General features: G+C 39.5%; 4 protein-coding genes and 1 non-coding gene across 6 annotated transcripts; 4 read left to right on the top strand and 1 right to left on the bottom strand.

Moving 5' to 3' along the window:
* Positions 1-47: 47 nt before the first annotated feature.
* LOC144466863 (uncharacterized) lies at positions 48-5,913 on the bottom strand. Its single transcript, XM_078174449.1, has 5 exons — positions 5,657-5,913; positions 5,298-5,398; positions 3,536-3,673; positions 3,317-3,435; positions 48-3,226 (listed from the first exon to the last, which is right to left on the bottom strand). The coding sequence occupies exons 1-5, from the start codon at positions 5,702-5,704 to the stop codon at positions 3,159-3,161; spliced, it is 474 nt and encodes a 157-aa protein (XP_078030575.1). The 5' UTR covers positions 5,705-5,913; the 3' UTR covers positions 48-3,158.
* On the top strand, positions 5,319-8,616 carry hce2l2 (high choriolytic enzyme 2-like 2). 2 transcript variants are annotated; one of them, XM_033617173.2, is made up of 10 exons: positions 5,319-5,462; positions 6,342-6,440; positions 6,524-6,566; positions 6,644-6,703; positions 6,818-6,973; positions 7,096-7,213; positions 7,474-7,652; positions 7,853-7,934; positions 8,021-8,154; positions 8,274-8,616. In XM_033617173.2, the coding sequence occupies exons 2-10, from the start codon at positions 6,381-6,383 to the stop codon at positions 8,291-8,293; spliced, it is 852 nt and encodes a 283-aa protein (XP_033473064.1). In that variant the 5' UTR covers positions 5,319-5,462; positions 6,342-6,380; the 3' UTR covers positions 8,294-8,616. The 2 variants fall into 2 exon arrangements, with proteins under 2 accessions (XP_033473064.1, XP_033473065.1); XM_033617174.2 differs by having other exon boundaries at positions 5,362-5,462; positions 6,305-6,440.
* On the top strand, positions 5,835-5,907 carry trnak-uuu (transfer RNA lysine (anticodon UUU)). The gene has a single exon. It is a non-coding gene; the product is annotated as a tRNA-Lys (tRNA).
* Positions 8,617-9,240: 624 nt separating the features above from the next.
* Positions 9,241-11,237, top strand: hce2l1 (high choriolytic enzyme 2-like 1). Its single transcript, XM_033616912.2, has 9 exons — positions 9,241-9,407; positions 9,499-9,550; positions 9,654-9,713; positions 9,801-9,953; positions 10,040-10,157; positions 10,266-10,444; positions 10,532-10,613; positions 10,704-10,828; positions 10,917-11,237. Exons 1-9 carry the CDS (start codon positions 9,336-9,338, stop codon positions 10,928-10,930), a joined length of 855 nt encoding a protein of 284 aa, XP_033472803.1. The 5' UTR covers positions 9,241-9,335; the 3' UTR covers positions 10,931-11,237.
* Positions 11,238-13,568: 2,331 nt separating this feature from the next.
* Positions 13,569-18,416, top strand: tra2b (transformer 2 beta homolog). Its single transcript, XM_033617168.2, has 8 exons — positions 13,569-13,726; positions 15,792-15,937; positions 16,084-16,246; positions 16,464-16,652; positions 16,742-16,857; positions 17,448-17,585; positions 17,718-17,788; positions 17,899-18,416. The coding sequence occupies exons 1-8, from the start codon at positions 13,694-13,696 to the stop codon at positions 17,907-17,909; spliced, it is 867 nt and encodes a 288-aa protein (XP_033473059.1). The 5' UTR covers positions 13,569-13,693; the 3' UTR covers positions 17,910-18,416.
* Positions 18,417-21,143: the final 2,727 nt, after the last annotated feature.

Genomic DNA, 21,143 nt, shown 5'->3' with positions numbered 1-21,143 from the left:
ATTACATTACTTATACTGTGCAAATTAAGATTATGACTACAACATATAATTAATCACTGTTTATTGATATAGGTTATGCTACCCAGCAGTATACAGGCTAAAGTAAATTAAATTAGCCCCATCCTGCAACAGTAAAGTGAGCTATACAATAATGTTTCACTAGTTATAATCTATTAATAAAGTTTGAGTGCTTTTATTTTTGGTAGTCTACTTTAAGTATATATTAATTCTAATACTTTTGTTGTTGTTTTTTACATACTAAGTGTTTTAATCGGGGGTTTATACTTGTAAATGGCTGTGTGTTCCAATACCTCTACTACCGTACTATTTAGTGCGCCAGAAAAAGATTTAATATGTCCCAGTACATAACATGTCTAATGAAGTATGCCAAAAATACCAGGACGTCCTATTACATCTGGTTGCATTTTGCAGTATGCAAGCCAGCTTTTCTGGCTATTCTGACCCACGATCCTCTGCACAGCAGAAGTTACCTTACATACTGAGCTGCACACAGATGACAGCTGATTGACAGCTCGTTGGCAGCTGAGTGACAGCTGTCAGAAGCCACAATGACAGTTGACAGCACATTCATATAACTGATGACCTGTCAAATAGGAGTATTAATTGTTTAAATGGTAAAGAAAATGCATATTTATTTTCACTGTCATGAATATAACGCTCTCTGGATTGACCTCCATCTATGGCGAGCTTGGTTAACAGAGGTTTGTCTTATCCCCAAGGTAAAGGACATATGAGAAAGAGGTTCAGAGATCAGGGTGTAATATCATGAGAAAGTATTATGTCCTGATTGTGTGCATGCTGCATGTAACAATACACATTTTTAAGGACAGCTGCAGTATCTACTAAAAGTAAAAAGTATGTGATTCAGAACACACACAGAGTGTTTCTACACTGTGGGTGGGAATTATAATGTCAGCAACGGGATTTCAGGGCCATAGGCCATAGCAATGTGGAGCATATTCAATGTGTCAAGGAAGACAAATAAATTTCAAACAAAGGGGCTGTTACCTGAGTGTAAGAGGTCCCAAAGGCTTTTAATGTGACTTTGGTATCTGTTTCATTTCAGACTATATCTATCCCCCTGGTTGTTGATCCTAAAAAGCAATTTCTTATAATCTGCTACAGTTCCAAGATGAGAGAGCCATACATGTCCTGGAGGGGAAATCAACATATTTCCTCTCTTTAACACTTATCGTCTTACCCAGCATAATTGCTTTGTGAATCCAGTCCTCTGGAGGCGTAGGGAGGTTGCTCAGCGGCAACAGATCCCCAGAACATACAGACAATGTGTGTAAGGTAATTTAGCCTTATATTTTCATGAATAGCACACCATGAAGTCTGTACTTTGGGACATTCCCAAAAGAAATATATAAGTGCACCATGATGTGGTGTCCACACACATTATCTGGGTTTTGTCCTCTTTTCTGGTTAATTACTAAGGCGGAAGGTGGTTGTTTATTTATAAGTGATTATAACTTGTATGCACAGGTAGAAAAGCAACACTGATTGAAGTTTATATGTATGCGCAGGCCTTTATGTTGTATACATGACTCTATTCAAACAAAAAAATATACTGGGTGTGTCTGTAATGAATGGAGAGTTTTCTGATACATCACCGGCCAATTGCTGTGTGAAACAACACTCGACTGATTAAGACAAGGACAGTATGCCAGTAGATGTCAGCACCGTAATAGTAAGACAGGCAAAAGATTCACACCAGGGGCCATATTCACAAAGCTTCCTAGTACAAAGAGCTGCACCTTCCAACGAAATTTGAAAAAAAATTATTGGAATATGAATTGTGATGTTTCCTTAGAATTTCCCCTTAAAGTTAAGATTAGGTTCTTGTAGAGATAAAAGTTATTCACAGAGCATCTTAGACCTTAAAAGAATGCCTAGGGTGAGAAACTGTTAGGAGCAGGGAGAAGGACTTTTACAGTAAGAGGCTTAGGAGTTTCTTAAGCAGAGAAGAAAATGGTGGAAACGCTGGATGACAGTGAGTAAATGAAATGCTTCAGATCATACTGTGCAGTGACAATGTTTGTGGTTGATCTCATTAGGGAAAGGCACACAATTCCCACCCACTGCAATAATGCCATAACGGCAGAAATAAAATGATCACAACACTAAGATATTTGGAAAAATGCAACAGTGCAGCAGTCATGACTTGGGTCTGTCTCAACCCTCCAACAGCAGAGTGACACTAACAATCACAACACTTTTACAGTCTCATATTGTGATGTAGTCCATTTCATTTCCACTGGGTGTCCACACCTTGCAGGCTCACAAAAGGGCGTGTCTGAGACAACCAATCACATCTGTTAAAAGAATGCATCATACTTAGCAACAGGGTCAACCACACCTCCTCACTAAGGTTAAAATTTATGTTCCTTCCTTGCTCAGAGTTGCTCTGAAGCCTTTCCATAATCACTCCTAGGCTACAACATCCAAAGGTTTTTATGCTAAGATAAGAGCTACCTGGGAGTGTTCCCAGAATGTCTGTGAATACAGCCTTAGGTGTATCAGCGTCCCAAATGATCTTTTTAGATAAATTGAAATTAACATTCTGCCGTATTTAACCTCCTTTCAAATATCGTTTTATGCATTGTATATGGTTGCCAGCCACTGTAACAGCTGAATACCACCACTCACTTACATTTTTAACTAACCGGATGTAGGTTTTCTTTAACGTTGACATGTTCTACTGCTGAAGTGTGTATTCATGAGGGTATACATTTTACACTTCTTTAATCAATATTCTGCCCAAAACAACTCCACAACAGCCTCCTAATTAATATTCAAGCAACAAGAAAATATGGAAATGCTGTAAGAGAATTAAAAATGTTGTTTTTCTTTGAATACCCAGGTTTACAGAAAACTGCAATATTTCCCTCAGAAATTAAGTGGGGCACAAATACAGAAGAATGAACTCAGGTAAACTCTCAGTACACTGGATGAATTGGTGGATGGAAATTATATATTATCAAGAAAGAAAATGTACTTCAGGTCTATTCTGGGACAAGGTCGAATCAAACACTTTATTATCAGGTGCAGCAAGATATATACACAGTTAAGATGATAAAATGCAATTTAGGTAAAAACAAATGTGCCAGCAATCCACGAAACGACTACACATTTTAGATTGCCTTGAATTTCTGTTGATTTCTCTTTGATTTGCTGGTTGGTGCCTGGACCAAAGCTTGGGCTGTTGGCAAATAAAAGAAAGCAAATTACAAATTACTGATTTTCAAATACAAGTTAACCGGTACGTAGACGCCACCCAAGCTCCCCTTACCAGCTACATTACGAGCCTTTGCCTCGGCCAGATGCTCTTTCACCTTCTGAATTTCAGCAGTGAGGCTTGTTGCTTTGTCTGTGAGGCACTTGCTTCTTTCCTGCAAGTCGTTTCCTTGACTTTTAGATACACAGTGAAATCAGTCTGGTTAGGGCAACAAGTTTGGTTTATGCAGGGTTGGGGTGACTCTCTGTCTATGCTTATAGCACAGCACATTACCTGTCTGCAGAGTCTTGACCGTTCAACTGTTCGGAGAGGTGCCTCTCCTCTTGTAGCAGACAACCCAGTTGCTGCAATCCATCAGCACATTCACCTGTGTCTTTCATCAAATCCCATCGTCGCTCACTTTCTCTTTTACTGCAAATGAGAACAGGACTCGTAGGACAAAAATGAACTGACAAAATCAATACTGTATGATATGATATGCAATGTATTGTTTGGCCAACCTTAAGTTAAGCTAAAAACTGTTGGGTAACAGGTATGGTTCCTCCTTAACTTTGTTTGAACAGTGTTTCAATGTACACTTGTACATTATAGGATAATTTTCGAGTTGTCATGCAAAGCACTTCCTCTCACAGATGTTAACGGTTGTTAGGACTGATTATATTAAGATTTTATGGGTGAGTTGAGTGAGTTAGGGGACTCCATGACAGGAATTATGGTAGTTTTCTAGAAACCTGCCTTGCCGTTCTGTTTAAAAAAGGCACAATCATGGAATGGGGGGACAAAGTTGTCTCGCCTTTAAGCCAGCATCGGAGATAGTACAGGTGCTGAATGATGTCTGTTTAAAAGTGACAGCCAGCAGGACAGGATCATGGGCAGCACAGGTGTGCCGTTTTGACAACGTGTTATATGTGCGACCCACTGCAGGAGATTTAAAAAGTAGATGATAGCAGTTAGCAGCTAACTAAAAGAAGAATAGTGGCTGAAAATGTCTGCAAATAGGTAAAACAATGAGCTCCGGGAGCTCCTTACCCTCCAAGCAGAGGACGAAATCAACCACCATATAACAGGGATGACAAATAATTGTCATTGCCATATTAATGCCATTGTTGTTGTCCATAAAGCCCTGCTGACACACATGTTATATGTCATGATAGAGACCCACGCTGTTGTATTAGCAGTATGCAGCATAAAGAAGGGACTTCATGGTGGCCCTGTCGTGCGACCTCTGTGTAAAAAGAGCTATAGAGACACACACCATATAAAATGACTACAAAACACCTATAAAGACACGCAAAACAACAAACACAACATCACAAGACAGACATTGTTTCTGTGCTGTTACTACCTCTGTTCCTGGTTCAGCATCAAGACAACTCGGTACCCCCATTCTGTGATCATACCCTATATACAGAATGGTGAGGCAAAATAATGGCGCGATATTCCCGCCTTCAACCGGAAGTCTGAAAGGAGCTTCAGTAGGAGAGGTGGTGGGGCCTCTCATGTGTGTGCCCAGCGGCCCACTGTATCATAATCTGCCCATGAGTTAAACACATTATGAAATAATTTTGCGCCTGACAAATGGACGAAAACAAAATTTGTAATGCTAAACTTGAACTCACACGTGCAGAACCAAGGTCTAAACAAGGTGTGCGTTCATATATCCAGTCTGAGGCTCACTACAATGACAGCACTGTTGTTCGTAGTAACAGAGCACTCTATTTCTACATGAATTAACAAACAGTAAAACTGATCACACGTTCGCTAACTTCGGCGCTCTGCTGCTCTGAGAGTGTGGTGCTCTGAATATCCAAATGGTAGAAAATTTGGGAACTGTGAAGTTTGTGCCAGGGCTGTTTTGAACGCATCCAAGAAGAAGAAGCCGCCGAGTGACGTCAGCAATAACGTCGCATGGGGGAAGACACAGGTAGAGACAAAAAACGTTTTTTAAAATTTTACCTTTTACATTCTGGAGACATAAAAATGAACTCAAGTTAACCAAACCAACGTTAAAAAACATGGACTACAATAACTTTACCACTCAAGGATCTCGTCCTCGGCGCGCTGTGTCTTCTGCCTGACCTCCGCCAGTTGGCGTCTGGTTTCTTGGATGGCACGCTGCAGCCTTTCGATCTGCTCCTGCAAATTAACGAGGGGGGAGTGACAACGTTAACATGCCGTACCCTAGTTTTCCAACAAACAGGTGACGTTTACTTACTAACCCTTTGTAATGTTGGCAAGCTGCCATAGCAGTTTCTGTACGTTAATGTCATGTGCTTGATAGTTTGTAACGTTTGTAAGTTTGCCACTGATATCAAACTTTGCACATTTAGCTAACATTAGCCAAGTTAAGCTAAGTAGCTAGCTAACAGTTAACTTATGTCAGCGTCAACCTACCGCAGAATATTGCTCATGTGACAGGCACCTTTTCCCAAATGCGGTCATGTTGTCACGTTGTAGGTAACAGTGTTTTTTCTTTTAGCGGTTGTTGACCCGCTCTACTAGGATTCCTACTCGGGTCTGACTGTGCTGTTTCCGCCGCTTTATAAACGTATTTCCGGTGTTCATTCTCAGAGCCCGGATAGCTCAGTCGGTAGAGCATCAGACTTTTAATCTGAGGGTCCAGGGTTCAAGTCCCTGTTCGGGCGATAGTGTTTTGCACTTTCCACAACCTAACGAGGATGAGTTGTTAACACATGGGTTTTGCGAGAGTTACGTATTATCTGAAATTAGCAACGCAGCATTTTGTGTCAACAGTTGGTAAGCTTACCTTCAGCAGAAAGAAAACAGCACTCCTGGTAAATGTATAAGACACCCGAAGCCTAAAATTGCCCAAGAACCTGTGCCAAACATTAAACCATTTAATTTAAAGCTAGTCATTGAAGTGGAGCTGTTATTACCCACAGTGAGACCTCACATTATCCTACTGTTGGAGTTGTTGTTTATGAAAGAATCAAACTAATTTGGGGATTAAACTCGCTCACAAACAAATAACAGTAACCTAGTAATTTACCTGAGATGATCATGGGTATTATCTCTGGACAGTGATTGGGAACACCTATAAAGCTTGGTGTTTGTGCAGGTAAAATAGCAACACTGACGACGTATCAGACTGGCAAAGATGGAGCGGATTATCCTCTTGTGCCTGGTTTTCACCTGTCTCTCGGCCGTGCACGCTCAGGTATGTATGCATTGGATTGGAGTGGAGCTGCCACTTAAACAAGAACAGCAACAGAATTGCAACTTTGTCTGTCTTTTTTGCAGAAATTTTTGTTCAGCCCAAAATGGGGACCCATTGGCTACAAAGGTAAATGCAATTTTTATTTGATTTAAATGTGTAACAGCAGTAAAAACACATGCTGACTAAAAACTCTTCTTTTTAAGAACGTGAGGAGCATGACCGGACAGCTATGGATGAAATCATCAAAGCGAATGAGTTCCATGGTAAGTTGCACACAGTTTACTTAAATTCTTCAGCAGTTCACACTATCTACTATAACAAATGAGCTCCTGTTGACGTGTCTAGAATGATTTCATTTTCACTGATTTCTGTCTCAGCTTCTCGAATCATAGACGGCACCACCAGCCTCAGAGAGGGAGACATTGCTGTGTCTGCTGGAAGACGCTCCAAAGTCTGCTTCGCTCGTAGCTGCCTCTGGGCTAAGTCAGTGGATGGACATGTCTACATTGCATACAAGCTCTCACCTGAATACAGTATGTTATTTTATTTTTCTGAGTTTAAATAAATGCAATACATTACAGTTTGATACATTTTGAGATTTTGATGATTTATGAATTGTCTGTTCCCCGTCCACTCTGTCTAAACAAATGAACAGCTGAATCGGAGACAAAGCTGATAAAGAAAGGGATGGAGAACATAGAGAAAGGTACCTGTGTGCGCTTTGTTCCTCGGACTCACCAGCGTGACTACATTGACATCCAGCCAAAATCTGGGTGAGAGCCTTCGCTTGGACAGTTTGATCCCTGCAGTCTTTGTTTTAAAAATGTTACTCCTTTGGCAAAACATTTCTCTGTGTGTAAAAGATGTTAAATGCAAAGTATTAGTAGAATTTAAATAGATTATCCTTCCAGTATAATTTAGTTTTCTGTTCTACTTTACAGCACTTAACTCTCAACTTGTAGTTGTAATGACATGTGCTGTGTCTGTGTGTGTGTGTGTGTGTGTGTGTGTGTGTGTGTGTGTGTTCATGTAGGTGTTGGTCCTACCTTGGTGCGCGTGGTGGAAGACAGACCGTGTCTCTCCAGAGCCCTGGCTGCATCCAGACTGGAGTGATCGCCCATGAGTTCATGCATTCCCTGGGCTTTGTGCACGAGCAGTCTCGCTTTGACCGGGACAACTATGTCACCATCATGTGGCCAAACATTTGGAGGGGTAATTTCAAAGGGGCGGGAGGGGGGGTGGCACTGGGGAGTGAGATCTCCACAAACAGTAAATTAAAGAATATTTAGAATTGAATGTATTTTTATACCAGCTTTAAAAACAGATATATAAAAGGCTTTATATTGTTTACAAAAGAGCAAAAATAATCACTCACAAATATTAAGTGTAAAATATTTTCCAATTTCCAACAGACCGGTTGAGGAACTTTGAGAAATTCAAGACCGACAATCTGGAACTACCATATGACTACAGCTCAATCATGCACTTTGGGATGTACGTAATGTAGTATAAATTTAATGTGGATCACTTTATATATGTAGCATGGTTTATGTGTTATAAAGTGATACGTATTTGTTTAGGTATGCCTACTCTCAGGATGGGGAGCCAACCATCATTCCCAGGAACACCCAGAACAGCAAGGACATAAAGCTGGGCCAGGCGTCGACTCTCAGCCACATCGACAAGATGAAAATCAACAAGCTTTATAAATGCGGTTCGTGCCAATCACCCTGAACCACCCTCCAGTTATTATTTCACAGCTAATAACCATATTGCAGAACAGTCAGATAACACCATCTTATAATACATGTCACTTTTTCTGTCTCTCTGCAGGTGGCAAGGATGATAACTAACCAAACTGAACTGGAGGTGCTGAGCGGCAAAATAACATACGGATGTTAAATCATGGAAATAATTTCAATAAAGATTGATTTAAGCTTTTTATCAGCATTACCTCTGTGTGCATGCAGTCGTGTGTTTGAGCAAGATGTCGCTGATGTTAAGGTTAAGAAATTGAACAGAGGTGTCGTAGAGATGTAGTCCTTACCCACCCAATATATATACAGAATACATGAATCAGAATAGATGACTTGAATGTAAAGGAAATGTAATTCTTCTAACATGTACGCTTGCATACACAATGCTGCCGTAAAATAAACGTTTTTGAAGAATTAAAGCATGGGTCATGTGATCACATTGAACGAGAAATAAAGGAGGAATAGGTGTATGTTTTAATGTTTTCACAGGAAGAAAACACATACATGACATGAATGTATCTATATTTGAAGTGATGCACACTTAACTCAATAACGCAGGCAAGATTTCATAAACTGCTAACAGATGGGATTCTTTCCTCGGTCATTGCCCTTCAAATTGGCCCCTTGATAAAAAATAAATAAAAATAATATTTGGAGAAGGATAAGGGTGTGTTTTTATATATTTACTTATGTGACAAAATGATTGTTGTCAAGACAGCTATCAACTGATAGTTTATCACAAAATCACCACTTGCCAGTACAGTCAGACACAAATTGCCGGTCTGTCAGACTGGGTGGACAGTTATTCCCGTGATGCTGAGTTGTAGCACATCCAACAGCAAAACACCCTTAAGTCTCTTCATTTCTGAAAGTGCTGAATCTTACATGCGCTAAACACGGGGCACAAGTGAAGGTCAGCATCGGGACCACCTGTTAAGGATCAGCAGTGGACTTGAGCAAATTACACACGCCGGATGATGAGGGGTCTTTAATCATGCTTCATCATAAAATGTACCCAATCAGTACAGAGCACAGGAGGAGAAGTGGGTATATAGATTCAGTGGAGGTGAGGAGTTCATTTAGCTCTCGCATTGGAGGACTGTGGGCTGAAACTGGTGCACCAGTCTGACATACAACAATGCATTCTACCATCATTCTTCTGGGTGTCTTGATTGGCTTGCTGGCCCAGGCATATACTCTTCCTCTTAAGGTCAGTACCAAGAGACAATACTTCAGAGCAACAGTCCCTTTTAGTTTTGCTTTGCAGCCAAACTGTATTAAAATGCACCTTTGTGTTGCAGAATTCTACTGGAGTGCATGAGGGGAAAGTGAGGTTGAAAAGGAAATACTCAGGTGTGAAAAAAAGTTAGTGTTTCGTACACTTTGTCATGAATGTATATAACAAATTTGAAAAATGGAGGAAGACTTTAAGATCTGTCTTTACTTTTGTGTTCAGAAGAAATTTTCGAGCGTGATGAAATGAATGCAATGGATCAAATCCTGGCAGTCAATAGCAGTAAGTACTGTAAATGATCATCAACCTGGGCTGATTTAAGTTGTTTTATGTATACCCTTGACTAATTAATGTTGTTTTTCTCATCAGGGTTGCGAGCCCCTCGAGGACTGTTATTCAGAGAGGGAGATATTGCCAGCTCATACATACGGAGTGCCATAACCTGCCCTGGCAACGCCTGTCTGTGGCCTAAATCAGTTGATGGATTCGTTTATGTTCCCTACATGCTCTCTCCACTATATGGTATGAATCCGCCGATTTAAAGAGGTGTCGCAATGGAGGTGGGAGTACTTTCTGTTTAACTCAAATTTTGTTTTTTCCTGAGGTAGACGACATGGACAGAATCACCATAGAAACTGGGATGCAAGACATTGCCTCTGGAACATGTATTAAATTTGTTCCACGCACCCATGAAATCAGCTTCCTTGATATTCAGCCTAGATATGGGTGAGTGTGACTGCTACATGTGGCTTTTACACGTCCTGAAATTTACTGTGTATATGATGCTTTCGTGGTGATGATGACACATGCTGTATCCTGTTCTGTACCTCCAAGCTGCTGGTCATTCTTGGGGCAGACTGGAGGAAGCCAGACCCTGTCACTGCAGACTCCAGGGTGCATGTGGTCAGGAGTGGCTGCTCACGAGTTCATGCACGCCCTCGGCTTTGTGCATGAGCAGTCTCGCTCGGACCGAGACCACTATGTCTCAATCGTATGGAAGAACATCATGCCAGGTTGAAACAAATCATCTAACATTATGTAACTGCATTCACAAAGTTTGCATTCAAAGTTTCTCACCATATGAGTTTGTGTTTTGACAGATCACCTCCATAACTTCAGGAAGCAGGTGACAAACAACCTCAATAGTCCATATGACTACAGCTCTGTCATGCATTATGGAAGGTGAGCTGCTCTTTGAAGCAACATAATTAATGGTTTTGTGTGTTTACTGGGCGTCACAATAACATATACTTTATGTATCTTTTAATCCAGATATGCCTTCTCTGAAGACGGTGGACCGACAATAATCCCCAAACCAGATCCTTACATTCCCATTGGCCAGCGAGATGGACCCAGTAATCTAGATCTTCATAAAATAAATGTCCTATACAACTGTGGTATGTGATGTTACACATATATTGTCTGAAAAAATATTTGTTTCATTCAAAATGACTGATAACAACTTCTCTGTACATCCCAATGCAGGTGCCAATGAGTAACTGGATCCAGGGTGTTATATTCTGTTATTCTGTCATAGCCTGTTGTCAGATGTGGAAATGGTTCATTGTAACTCTGGTGTTAAGTAGATAAAATGGGCAGCATTATTGTATGGCAATTTTATTTTCTATGTTAGTATTTTAAATCAATTATCACAAATTCTAGCCTGTACTAAGATTGTCTGCAGTTGGCTCAGTCTACTAATCTAGGATAAAAATAAGGTGAAATAAGTAGTAAGAATTAAAAGCTGCTTTTCTCTAATGTAGCTAAAATCAGTGCTGTGACAGTTTTGATGTGCCTGCTGCTGCCAATTCAAATATCTGAATCAGTTTCTTCCACTTCCTGCCTCTTTCTCAGCTTCTGCTCACTTTAAATAAAGAAAAAGCAACAGTAATGGAGTAATAGTCTATTTTACACAACTTTTGTCCCACACCTGTCCTGCAAAAGTTTTGCATTGTGGTCCATGGGCTCTCTATTATTGGTTTCAGGTGGAAGATATACAATACTAATGAATTTCAGTCTGACAGGTTTGTCCTTTTTCTGTTCAGATCTCTGTGATAATGACAGATCCCATGTGGAATGAATCAGGGTTTTACTAAAAAAAAAAAAAAAAAAATTCTTTACCCTTCCACTGCACTAAACCTGCTAAGTGTCAGGGATTTGAAATCAGACAAATTAAATCAAACAAACACAAAGTTTATTTCCACCACTGGTTTATTAAGGTGCTTCCCTGCCTCCTTACAGTCACTTATAGTAGAGCTGAGGGCTCTTACACTGGAATGAACAACCTCATAGTACCCTCACCTTATCCACAGGATACCAGGTGTCATTTTCTGCTCTTCACTGCCTAAATAGAGCTGCAGCAGAGGAGGAAAAAGAAGAAAAGCAAAGAAATATAGTAAATAGGTGAGGAATATGTAGCAGGAACAGCCCTGTGGTATGGTGTTAATAGCATGAATTCCTAGTGCCGACAGTCTGTGAAAATCTAGTTTAGCCTCTAAAACATGGTCTCATTGGCTCCCATGTGAAAGCATAAAATTGCAGGCATCTCATATCAAGTAATTATTTGTTATTATTGATAATTATTTCTAAGAATTTTATGAAAAATCCATAAAAAAATCACTATCTATTTGCACTGATTTCCGTATACTCCTTGATAAATGGCTTTGACAAATTTGATGTCTCAGTGGTTACAAAATAACATGCCCCTAGGTTCTCTGTATCCAAAAAGACTTAGCAGCACTCAATATGGTTGTTTACACATGGCCTAATATTAGTCAGGCACTTTGTATTGTAATTTAAAAGACTATGTTGTCAGATGCTTTCTATAAATCCCTCAAGGTAAAAGATTTAGATAAGGGACTGTTCTTTACTTGTTAGTGGAGGAGGTGGCTGGGATGTGGCTTGTACTTGATTTTGTTTTGTATTTTTAATTACAGGCAAATAATAATATACAAAAGCATAGATCACAACATGACATGATAATATGATTTCACAAAGAGAAACAAAAACAAACAAAACAAAAGTTAGGCTTACACAGACCAAGGTGGATAAAAGAAAAGAAATATAAAAGTTAGTAGGATCAAATCAGTAATTCAAATGATTAAGTTATTTGTACTAGTAAAAAAAAAAAAAAAAGGTAAGTTCAACTTTTCACTAGAGCAAATTTTCTCCCATTTTTATATTAATGTTGTGCTACTTTGCAATGGTTTGTAGCAATATCTTTTCCATAAGTTAAGTTTCCATTTTAAGAAAAACTTGAATTAAAAAATTTCTCTTGATTGAGCCTTAAATAAAAATATTTTACACAACATGATAATTGCATTTATTATCTGGGGACAGTTTTAATTCAGGTTTTTTCTTTTTTTGACCCTCCCCAAAGCTACAAATATTTTTTTCTCGAGCCTCCCTGAGTGACTGACTGGTGGAAAAATGCATGACCCTCCCTCCACCACAAATTATTTAGATTTTTGAAACTTACCCTTTGTTGTTTGCAAGTCAAAAGCTGACAACGAAATCCTGGCGTTAAAAGCCTCAAATGGTGCAAACAGTTTATTTTTGGCCACATTTTAAATGAGATGTCGGAGAAAATGATTTTGATGAACTATCACAATTTCAGGCTCAGTTTTGTTAGTTTTTTTTTCTGACAGAAGTGTTTGTTGCACATAATGTGCACATGAATTATCGGTCTCAATGGTAACTTGTTTGTACAGTTTGTGGATAAATGGTGTAATTTTGGCAATTTTGGGGGTTTGTAAGGCATGTTTTCGATAAAAATCAGCTGTTAATAAATACAAAATACAACCATTTAAATTTGTATGCCCTTCCATATGACCAAAAAGCGTCGCCCCAGTGCTTAAAAAAATATTTTATGTCTACCCTTTTTTGCACCACCTCCTCCCCCTTCATCAGTAACGAACAGTCCCTAACTTGATTAGTTGATCACTTCCCAAAACATGGTATTTCGCAGTAGTGGGCTGTTAACTGTTACTGGGATATAGATTAAGACGGTGCATACATACCTAAGTAACTCTTGAAAGTACCAATTCGTTGAAGAAGTTATAAGAGTTTATTTTTAAAGACAGAGCTGGCCTCATGGCATCTGTCTATCCCAGGCATGCTGCGCAGGGGGGAGGGGGTTTATAGTCGCCGCTGCAGCACTCACGTTTACCACCTCTCATACACACACGTACTATCGAATGCAGCTAGCTAGCTAGCACCGCGGCATAACATTTGTCATTGTAATATATTCAGTGGCACTAAAAATGAGCGATAGCGGCAAAGGTTACGGCGACCGGGTACGTATAAGCTTTGTGAAAGCTTTGTAATGTTGTAATTGAGCTAACTTTTATGTGTAAGTGTCTCGGTTGTGTGGAGCGGCAATGGTAACGTCTTCACATTGTGTCGGCTAACGATAGCTAGCTAGCTTAACTCTCCAGTGAGAAATCCATAACTGCATTTTTAAATGATTTCACAAGATATATCTATGTCCAATTTGATATTAATTTGCTTATACCAACAGTTATGTGATCAAAATGTGCTCCCGGCAATGTAATGTTACAACACATCATGGCGTCTGTTATAACCGTTTGCTAAGCTAGCTAGCTGGCTAACGCTAGCTGATCAATGTTAGCTAGGCCACATACTGCAATATTAATGCAAAATTTAGCCAACCAACAAGGTTATTGAACACCAAACCTCTGAATGATCAAACTGAGGTTTCAAGTGTTTATCGTTTAACTTTAATCATTCGGAGGCACGCACTTAGCTAACGTTACGGTTGCAAATGGCGCTGTAAGCAGCCATATGAGTTGAATGCCTTGACTGTAACGTGAGCTAATCGAACAGACGGCCTGTGTGCAGAAATTGTAAGGAGTATGGTTTGATGTTCACGTTAGTTTAACTTTGCTCTAGTTCTACATGAGATGATCATTTGTGATCCTACAATTGCAAACATTAATCCGAAACTGTAATTGTGGTTTGTCTCATTTTGGGCGCGGCAACTTTGTGTCAATCAAGCGACATTATGGTGTAAAATAGTTTACCCAACGAACCGCCTCAAGATGTCTTGTTATTCATTTGCATTAACTCGCACATTGAACCCTCGTATTTCCCGTTCCCGTTGCAGTTGCATGTTACCTGTCTTACTCCCCTGATGTTTTCCATTGTACATACATACATATATAAATATATATAAATATATATATATATATATATATATATATATATATATATATATATATATATATATATGATAATGCAAGTCAATACAAATGAGTAGCAGAAGCATCTTGAGGTCATTGGCTTATTTTAAATGAAGGTACTGTTGGTGGGGTGTAATCATAGCTATTATTCACATTCAGTGGTTTCATACACACCTGGATGCCTTAACAGCCACTTGACAAATTATGTGAGCAGGATCTATTCAACATGAAACACCATACATTTATTGTTAAAAATGGAAATGTAAAAATGAGAAATCATTTCATATTCTGTACCATCTTGTGATTGTGTATATGTATAGGACCTTATTGTTTGTTCTGCTTTCCTGTCTGTGTCTGATTCAACCAAGATGCTTCGTACACCCTACTGAAAGTGGCTGATAGGGCATAACAGTGTACATAGAAGCACTGAAAGTGAAATATTTGTAGAAATTAACATTTAAGATTTGTATTATGTGGTCTTAAACATTCCCATGCATGTTATAAGATTACAATAACACATTAAAATTTGAATGAGGGTGCAGTTTTAATTGCAGTTATATATTCTTCATCCTTTTCTTTTTCATAAAGGTTAAGGTTGGACGAAGAAAATGCGGAAGAAGTCCACTTTATTTTCAATAATATGAAGCTCAGATGTGTGAAGCTGAATTGTTGAATGCATGCTAAAACAGGAGGGAAGAAGTATGGGCAGTGTGTGAGATGGGGGAAGTAAGAAGAAGTAAAACAATTGAAGAAAGAAGAATAATGTGAAGTAATGAAGTTACAGAAATGAAGTTAAGGAAGTAATCTGGATAAGGCCACCGCGCTAAGTAATTTTCTGGTCTGTTTGTCAAATGCGTGCATGTTCTTGTTATTGAATACAACAGTTTAAATCATTACAATTTTTACACAACTGACAAATTTCTGTTATTCATCATGTTGACAGTTTAATATTGATTAATGTAATCTTATTGATATTAATTATCCATGGCTACAGAAATAGCATTAATTTGCATTTCTAACCCACAATCCTAAATTCTGTTCTTTCCTGTATTTTCACAGGATAGTCTTAATTACCATATATAATTGTTTAGGCATATGTCTCAGTTTGTCCTCACACTGGTGCTGACAAGAGTTGTGTTGGTGTGTGTGGTTCGTTCAGGAGTCTCGCTCTAGATCCAGGAGTGTCAGTCCTCGGGGCTCTGGGAAGTCGGCAAGCCGCTCCCCAGCTCGATCGCCTGCTCGTTCTAAAGAGGGCTCCCGCCACTCCCGCTCTAAATCTCGGTCCCGATCCAGGTCAAAATCTGGGTGAGTGACAATTACTAATACTTTCCCCTTGCTAGTTGAGAAATTGGATATAGATGTGTGTTCCTTTTGACACAGTTTTAGAGAAATTGAGGAATGTGAATAACCATGGGACCATTATGAATGTTTGAGTGTTTTTGTCTTTACAGGTCCCACTCCCATCGTGGCTCCCGTAGACACTATAGCCGATCTCGCTCCCGCTCTAGGTCCTATCGTCGCCGATCTCACAGCAGGTCCTACAGTGGAGAGCGCCGCCGCAGGAGCCATAGCCGCTCACCGATGTCCAACCGCCGCAGGCATATCGGCAACCGTGTAAGTACTCTATGGCCCTTGTGGGTACAAGAGGTTTGACATATTTTAAAAGTTGAATTTGTGTTCTTCCTGCACAATATCTGAAAATATTCATCCTAGATCCTAAACATTTCTATAAATTAATTCATAATTTAATATTCGAGAAACTCTGCTGTAAAAAACACCTTCTTGAATGAGTATGGACTCTTCAAAACCTGAATATTTTTTAATTTTACAGGCTAATCCAGACCCGAACGGTTGTGTGGGAGTGTTTGGCCTGAGCTTGTACACCACAGAGAGGGATCTGAGGGAAGTCTTCTCTAAATACGGCCCCCTGGCAGATGTCTCTATTGTGTATGACCAGCAGTCGAGGCGTTCCAGGGGCTTTGCTTTCGTTTACTTCGAGAACACCGATGACGCTAAAGAGGTAAAAGAAGATGAGACAGCAAAGGCACCTGTCAAACATATTTGTGGAATTTTGTGGGTCTAAAGATCATTTTTGTTTGTTTATCTTAGGCAAAGGAACGAGCCAATGGCATGGAGCTGGATGGTCGTAGGATCAGGGTGGACTTCTCCATCACAAAAAGACCTCACACCCCAACACCTGGAATCTACATGGGCCGGCCAACATAGTAAGGCATCCGAAACATACTGATTGTTTGTTTGGATTTGTTAGATTTAGTTCTAATCTTTAAAAGATGAAAGTGACAATGCAGAATAATGGGAAGGTGGATATTTCTGGACATGCAATTTCAGCTGGAAATGAGTCTACTCATAGAAAATTAACACCAGGTTGAATATAAGGCATGTTGTTTCCTCTTAAAAGCAGTGACCAATCCTGTGACTTCAGCAAGGGAAGGTTCTGTTTTTATAAAAATGAAAAGAAATGTAATTCCTGATGTTTTACATTACAATTAAATTTTTTTTTTTACCTGTTAAGTTGGGCTCGCAGAGTGTCCCGTGGCCTGACCATATGCTTGCTAAAGCCACATGTGTGGATGAGTACAACCCAGAGAGAGTATAAACAGCTGCATTAACAGCAGACTTAAAAGATGACTTTATAAGTGGAGCCTTCTTACTATAACAGTAAAATAAACTGAATATAACGTGACATATTGGATACCTGTCTTTCAAATTTGAAACAGAATCGTAAAAATGAAACCGCTGTAAGTTGAGTTAAATATGAAACAAAAGCCTCATCCATGTTTTGTCCTTTGTGTAGTGGTGGAGGTGGAGGTCCCAGTGGTCCTCGACGCAGCTCACGTGACTATGACCGTGGATATGATCGCGGATATGACCGTGGATACGACAGAGGCGGCTATGATCGCTATGACGACAGGGACCATTACAGATCATACAGGTGACTATCATCATCTTTTAGAAGTCCCACAGTCTCCAAAATGGGACTTTTATCACCAACTTGTATTTTTACATGTGAAACCCTCTGAAAAAGGAGAGTATGACTGTGTGTTTTTAATTTGCCTGTTTTCAGAAGGCGATCCCCATCCCCATACTACAGAGGGGCCTACAGGTCTCGATCCAGATCACGGTCTTATTCTCCCCGTGAGTGCTTCTCATAAATGATCCAGTCTGTCATTGAAGCATTTAACAGGTTTTAATGTGTCTAATGATACTGTTGTGTTTTGTTTTTTTTTTCTTTCTTTTTTCTGCAGGTCGCTACTGAGTGTTGCCGTCAAGCCCCTCCACCTCCCACACATGGACAGGAAATGTTTCTGAGTGGAATGATTGATTTCAGAATAGGTCTTCTTTCTTAAGGTGATCATCACACTTCTTGTTTGCTAACGTACATGACCAGTAAATGTATACCGAGATCAGTTGAAGCAGTGTCATTTGACGTGACTCAAGCTGTCCCCTCATGTTTTTAATTTTAAATGTATTGGCAACATCTGCCGCAAAAAATATATTAATGTTTTTATTAATGTATTTTTTTTTTGTATACAAATCGAGTGAAAGTCCACCTTTGAACAGATTAAAAGGAAATTGATTTTTTTTTTTCCACTGTGACTCATGTCCTTCCTTACAGCAATTCTACATTACTTTGTTTTGCTGTTGCAAGGTTGTTATAATACTTCGGAAGGATGCATTAAAGCCTTCATACTATCACATTGCTATGTGCTGGTTTCTACAGAAATTAAGTTTCTCAGTTTTGACAATAAAAGCTGCAAGTGTGTGTCTTTGCCGCAGTTTCTCTGGAGAGCAACAATTACACTATCACATCAGCGAATGCATGCTGACGACATGAGCTTATATCAAGTCTAAAATGCTTTCCTCTTAAAAACTATAAAAACAGTCAAATTATATCAAAGCTACCAGTTAATATCATAAATTCATACTTCATACTGAAATTACCCAGAAACAATCCCATTACTTCCTGTAAACTATAATAACATTGACTGGTCTGATTTAAGTACATCCCTTGAATGAATATGGCTAAATGCATTAGTAAAGTTCCAGCTATCTAATAACTCCTAGGAAAAGAGAGCCACACACTCCCTTCACCTGCTTCCAGTCCTTTGAATCTTTGCCTACATCTTAGTTGTTTTTTTTTTCAGTAATTCAAATAATGATGTCAAACAAAATGGGAATTCTGTCTAATGATCAGGCTAATATTCCCTACATCTGTCTTTTGAATGCTGCTGTGTATCAGTAAGGCAGCCAGGCTCAAGTCTGAAGAAATATATATATATATATATACAGTACAGGCCAAAAGTTTGGACACACCTTCTCATTCAATGCGTTTTCTTTATTTTCATGACTATTTACATTGTAGATTGTCACTGAAGGCATCAAAACTATGAATGAACACGTGGAGTTATGTACTTAACAAAAAAAGGTGAAATAACTGAAAACATGTTTTATATTCTAGTTTCTTCAAAATAGCCACCCTTTGCTCTGATTACTGCTTTGCACACTCTTGGCATTCTCTCCATGAGCTTCAAGAGGTAGTCACCTGAAATGGTTTCCACTTCACAGGTGTGCCTTATCAGGGTTAATTAGTGGAATTTCTTGCTTTATCAATGGGGTTGGGACCATCAGTTGTGTTGTGCAGAAGTCAGGTTAATACACAGCCGACAGCCCTATTGGATAACTGTTAAAATTCATATTATGGCAAGAACCAATCAGCTAACTAAAGAAAAACGAGTGGCCATCATTACTTTAAGAAATGAAGGTCAGTCAGTCCGGAAAATTGCAAAAACTTTAAATGTGTCCCCAAGTGGAGTCGCAAAAACCATCAAGCGCTACAACGAAACTGGCACACATGAGGACCGACCCAGGAAAGGAAGACCAAGAGTCACCTCTGCTTCTGAGGATAAGTTCATCCGAGTCACCAGCCTCAGAAATCGCAAGTTAACAGCAGCTCAGATCAGAGACCAGATGAATGCCACACAGAGTTCTAGCAGCAGACCCATCTCTAGAACAACTGTTAAGAGGAGACTGCGCCAATCAGGCCTTCATGGTCAAATAGCTGCTAGGAAACCACTGCTAAGGAGAGGCAACAAGCAGAAGAGATTTGTTTGGGCCAAGAAACACAAGGAATGGCCATTAGACCAGTGGAAATCTGTGCTTTGGTCTGATGAGTCCAAATTTGAGATCTTTGGTTCCAACCGCCGTGTCTTTGTGAGACGCAGAAAAGGTGAACGGATGGATTCCACATGCCTGGTTCCCACTGTGAAGCATGAAGGAGGAGGTGTGATGGTGTGGGGGTGTTTTGCTGGTGACACTGTTGGGGATTTATTCAAAATCGAAGGCACGCTGAACCAGCATGGCTACCACAGCATCCTGCAGCGACATGCCATCCCATCCGGTTTGCGTTTAGTTGGACGATCATTTATTTTTCAACAGGACAATGACCCCAAACACACCTCCAGGCTGTGTAAGGGCTATTTGACCAAGAAGGAGAGTGATGGAGTGCTGCGGCAGATGACCTGGCCTCCACAGTCACCGGACCTGAACCCAATCGAGATGGTTTGGGGTGAGCTGGACCGCAGAGTGAAGGCAAAGGGGCCAACAAGTGCTAAACACCTCTGGGAACTCCTTCAAGACTGTTGGAAAACCATTTCAGGTGACTACCTCTTGAAGCTCATGGAGAGAATGCCAAGAGTGTGCAAAGCAGTAATCAGAGCAAAGGGTGGCTATTTTGAAGAAACTAGAATATAAAACATGTTTTCAGTTATTTCACCTTTTTTTGTTAAGTACATAACTCCACATGTGTTCATTCATAGTTTTGATGCCTTCAGTGAGAATCTACAATGTAAATAGTCATGAAAATAAAGAAAACGCATTGAATGAGAAGGTGTGTCCAAACTTTTGGCCTGTACTGTATATATGTATATATGTATATGTGTGTGTGTGTGTGTGTGTGTGTGTGTGTTAAGGTCTCTGCAGGTCCTAAATTCAATTTTTATTAATATTAGGCCTTAAAACTCATGCAATAGTCTTAAAATATGAATTGAAAAGGTCTTAATTGCAACAAACATTTGACTTATTTCACTTATTCTTCATGATTTCTTTGCATCTAAATGAGTTAAGCTCTTCTGCGTGTTTTAATATATTCTACTTACCTTTATATTTACCTGCAAAGCTTGCACAAAAAAATATAATTTGTCCACAAATCTGTCTTAATTTTTGTTTAAAATTATGTTGAAAGGGTCTTAAAAAGCTTTAAAGTGTATATATGTGTTAAATGTTGATTCTTTTTGGCACTCCTTATAATAATTAAACTTATCAGGCTGAGTGATCCATGAGTAAATGCAGCTACACAAGTTACTCTCACCAAGTACAGTGTTTTAACTGCTACTCAACATGTGGTAAAGCAACACTTGCCAAGTCCAACATCTACCCCTACTGGTCACACAGGAGTCCAAACGTGTTTCCTCATCCATGACATACAGTACAG

This window comes from Epinephelus lanceolatus, chromosome 14, assembly GCF_041903045.1.
Source record: "Epinephelus lanceolatus isolate andai-2023 chromosome 14, ASM4190304v1, whole genome shotgun sequence".
In the NCBI taxonomy this organism is placed as follows: domain Eukaryota; kingdom Metazoa; phylum Chordata; class Actinopteri; order Perciformes; family Serranidae; genus Epinephelus; species Epinephelus lanceolatus.
This window is presented reverse-complemented; position numbering and strand designations above follow the sequence as displayed.

What these genes read in the sequence shown, in the direction of transcription:
- LOC144466863 (XM_078174449.1), bottom strand. Translation starts at nt 5,704, where the DNA reads ATGACCGCATTTGGGAAAAGGTGCCTGTCACATGAGCAATATTCTGCG. An exon ending in GAGGACGAGATCCTTGAGTG is followed by an intron (nt 3,674 to 5,297) that starts GTAAAGTTATTG and finishes TCTCATTTGCAG; the next exon opens with TAAAAGAGAAAGTGAGCGAC. An exon ending in AAAGGCTCGTAATGTAGCTG is followed by an intron (nt 3,227 to 3,316) that starts GTAAGGGGAGCT and finishes ATTTGCCAACAG; the next exon opens with CCCAAGCTTTGGTCCAGGCA.
- hce2l2 (XM_033617173.2), top strand. Translation starts at nt 6,381, where the DNA reads ATGGAGCGGATTATCCTCTTGTGCCTGGTTTTCACCTGTCTCTCGGCC. An exon ending in CAAAGCGAATGAGTTCCATG is followed by an intron (nt 6,704 to 6,817) that starts GTAAGTTGCACA and finishes TTTCTGTCTCAG; the next exon opens with CTTCTCGAATCATAGACGGC. An exon ending in TCAATCATGCACTTTGGGAT is followed by an intron (nt 7,935 to 8,020) that starts GTACGTAATGTA and finishes GTATTTGTTTAG; the next exon opens with GTATGCCTACTCTCAGGATG.
- hce2l1 (XM_033616912.2), top strand. Translation starts at nt 9,336, where the DNA reads ATGCATTCTACCATCATTCTTCTGGGTGTCTTGATTGGCTTGCTGGCC. An exon ending in GATATTCAGCCTAGATATGG is followed by an intron (nt 10,158 to 10,265) that starts GTGAGTGTGACT and finishes TGTACCTCCAAG; the next exon opens with CTGCTGGTCATTCTTGGGGC. An exon ending in TCTGTCATGCATTATGGAAG is followed by an intron (nt 10,614 to 10,703) that starts GTGAGCTGCTCT and finishes CTTTTAATCCAG; the next exon opens with ATATGCCTTCTCTGAAGACG.
- tra2b (XM_033617168.2), top strand. Translation starts at nt 13,694, where the DNA reads ATGAGCGATAGCGGCAAAGGTTACGGCGACCGG. An exon ending in GCAAAGGTTACGGCGACCGG is followed by an intron (nt 13,727 to 15,791) that starts GTACGTATAAGC and finishes TGGTTCGTTCAG; the next exon opens with GAGTCTCGCTCTAGATCCAG. An exon ending in CGATCCAGGTCAAAATCTGG is followed by an intron (nt 15,938 to 16,083) that starts GTGAGTGACAAT and finishes TTGTCTTTACAG; the next exon opens with GTCCCACTCCCATCGTGGCT.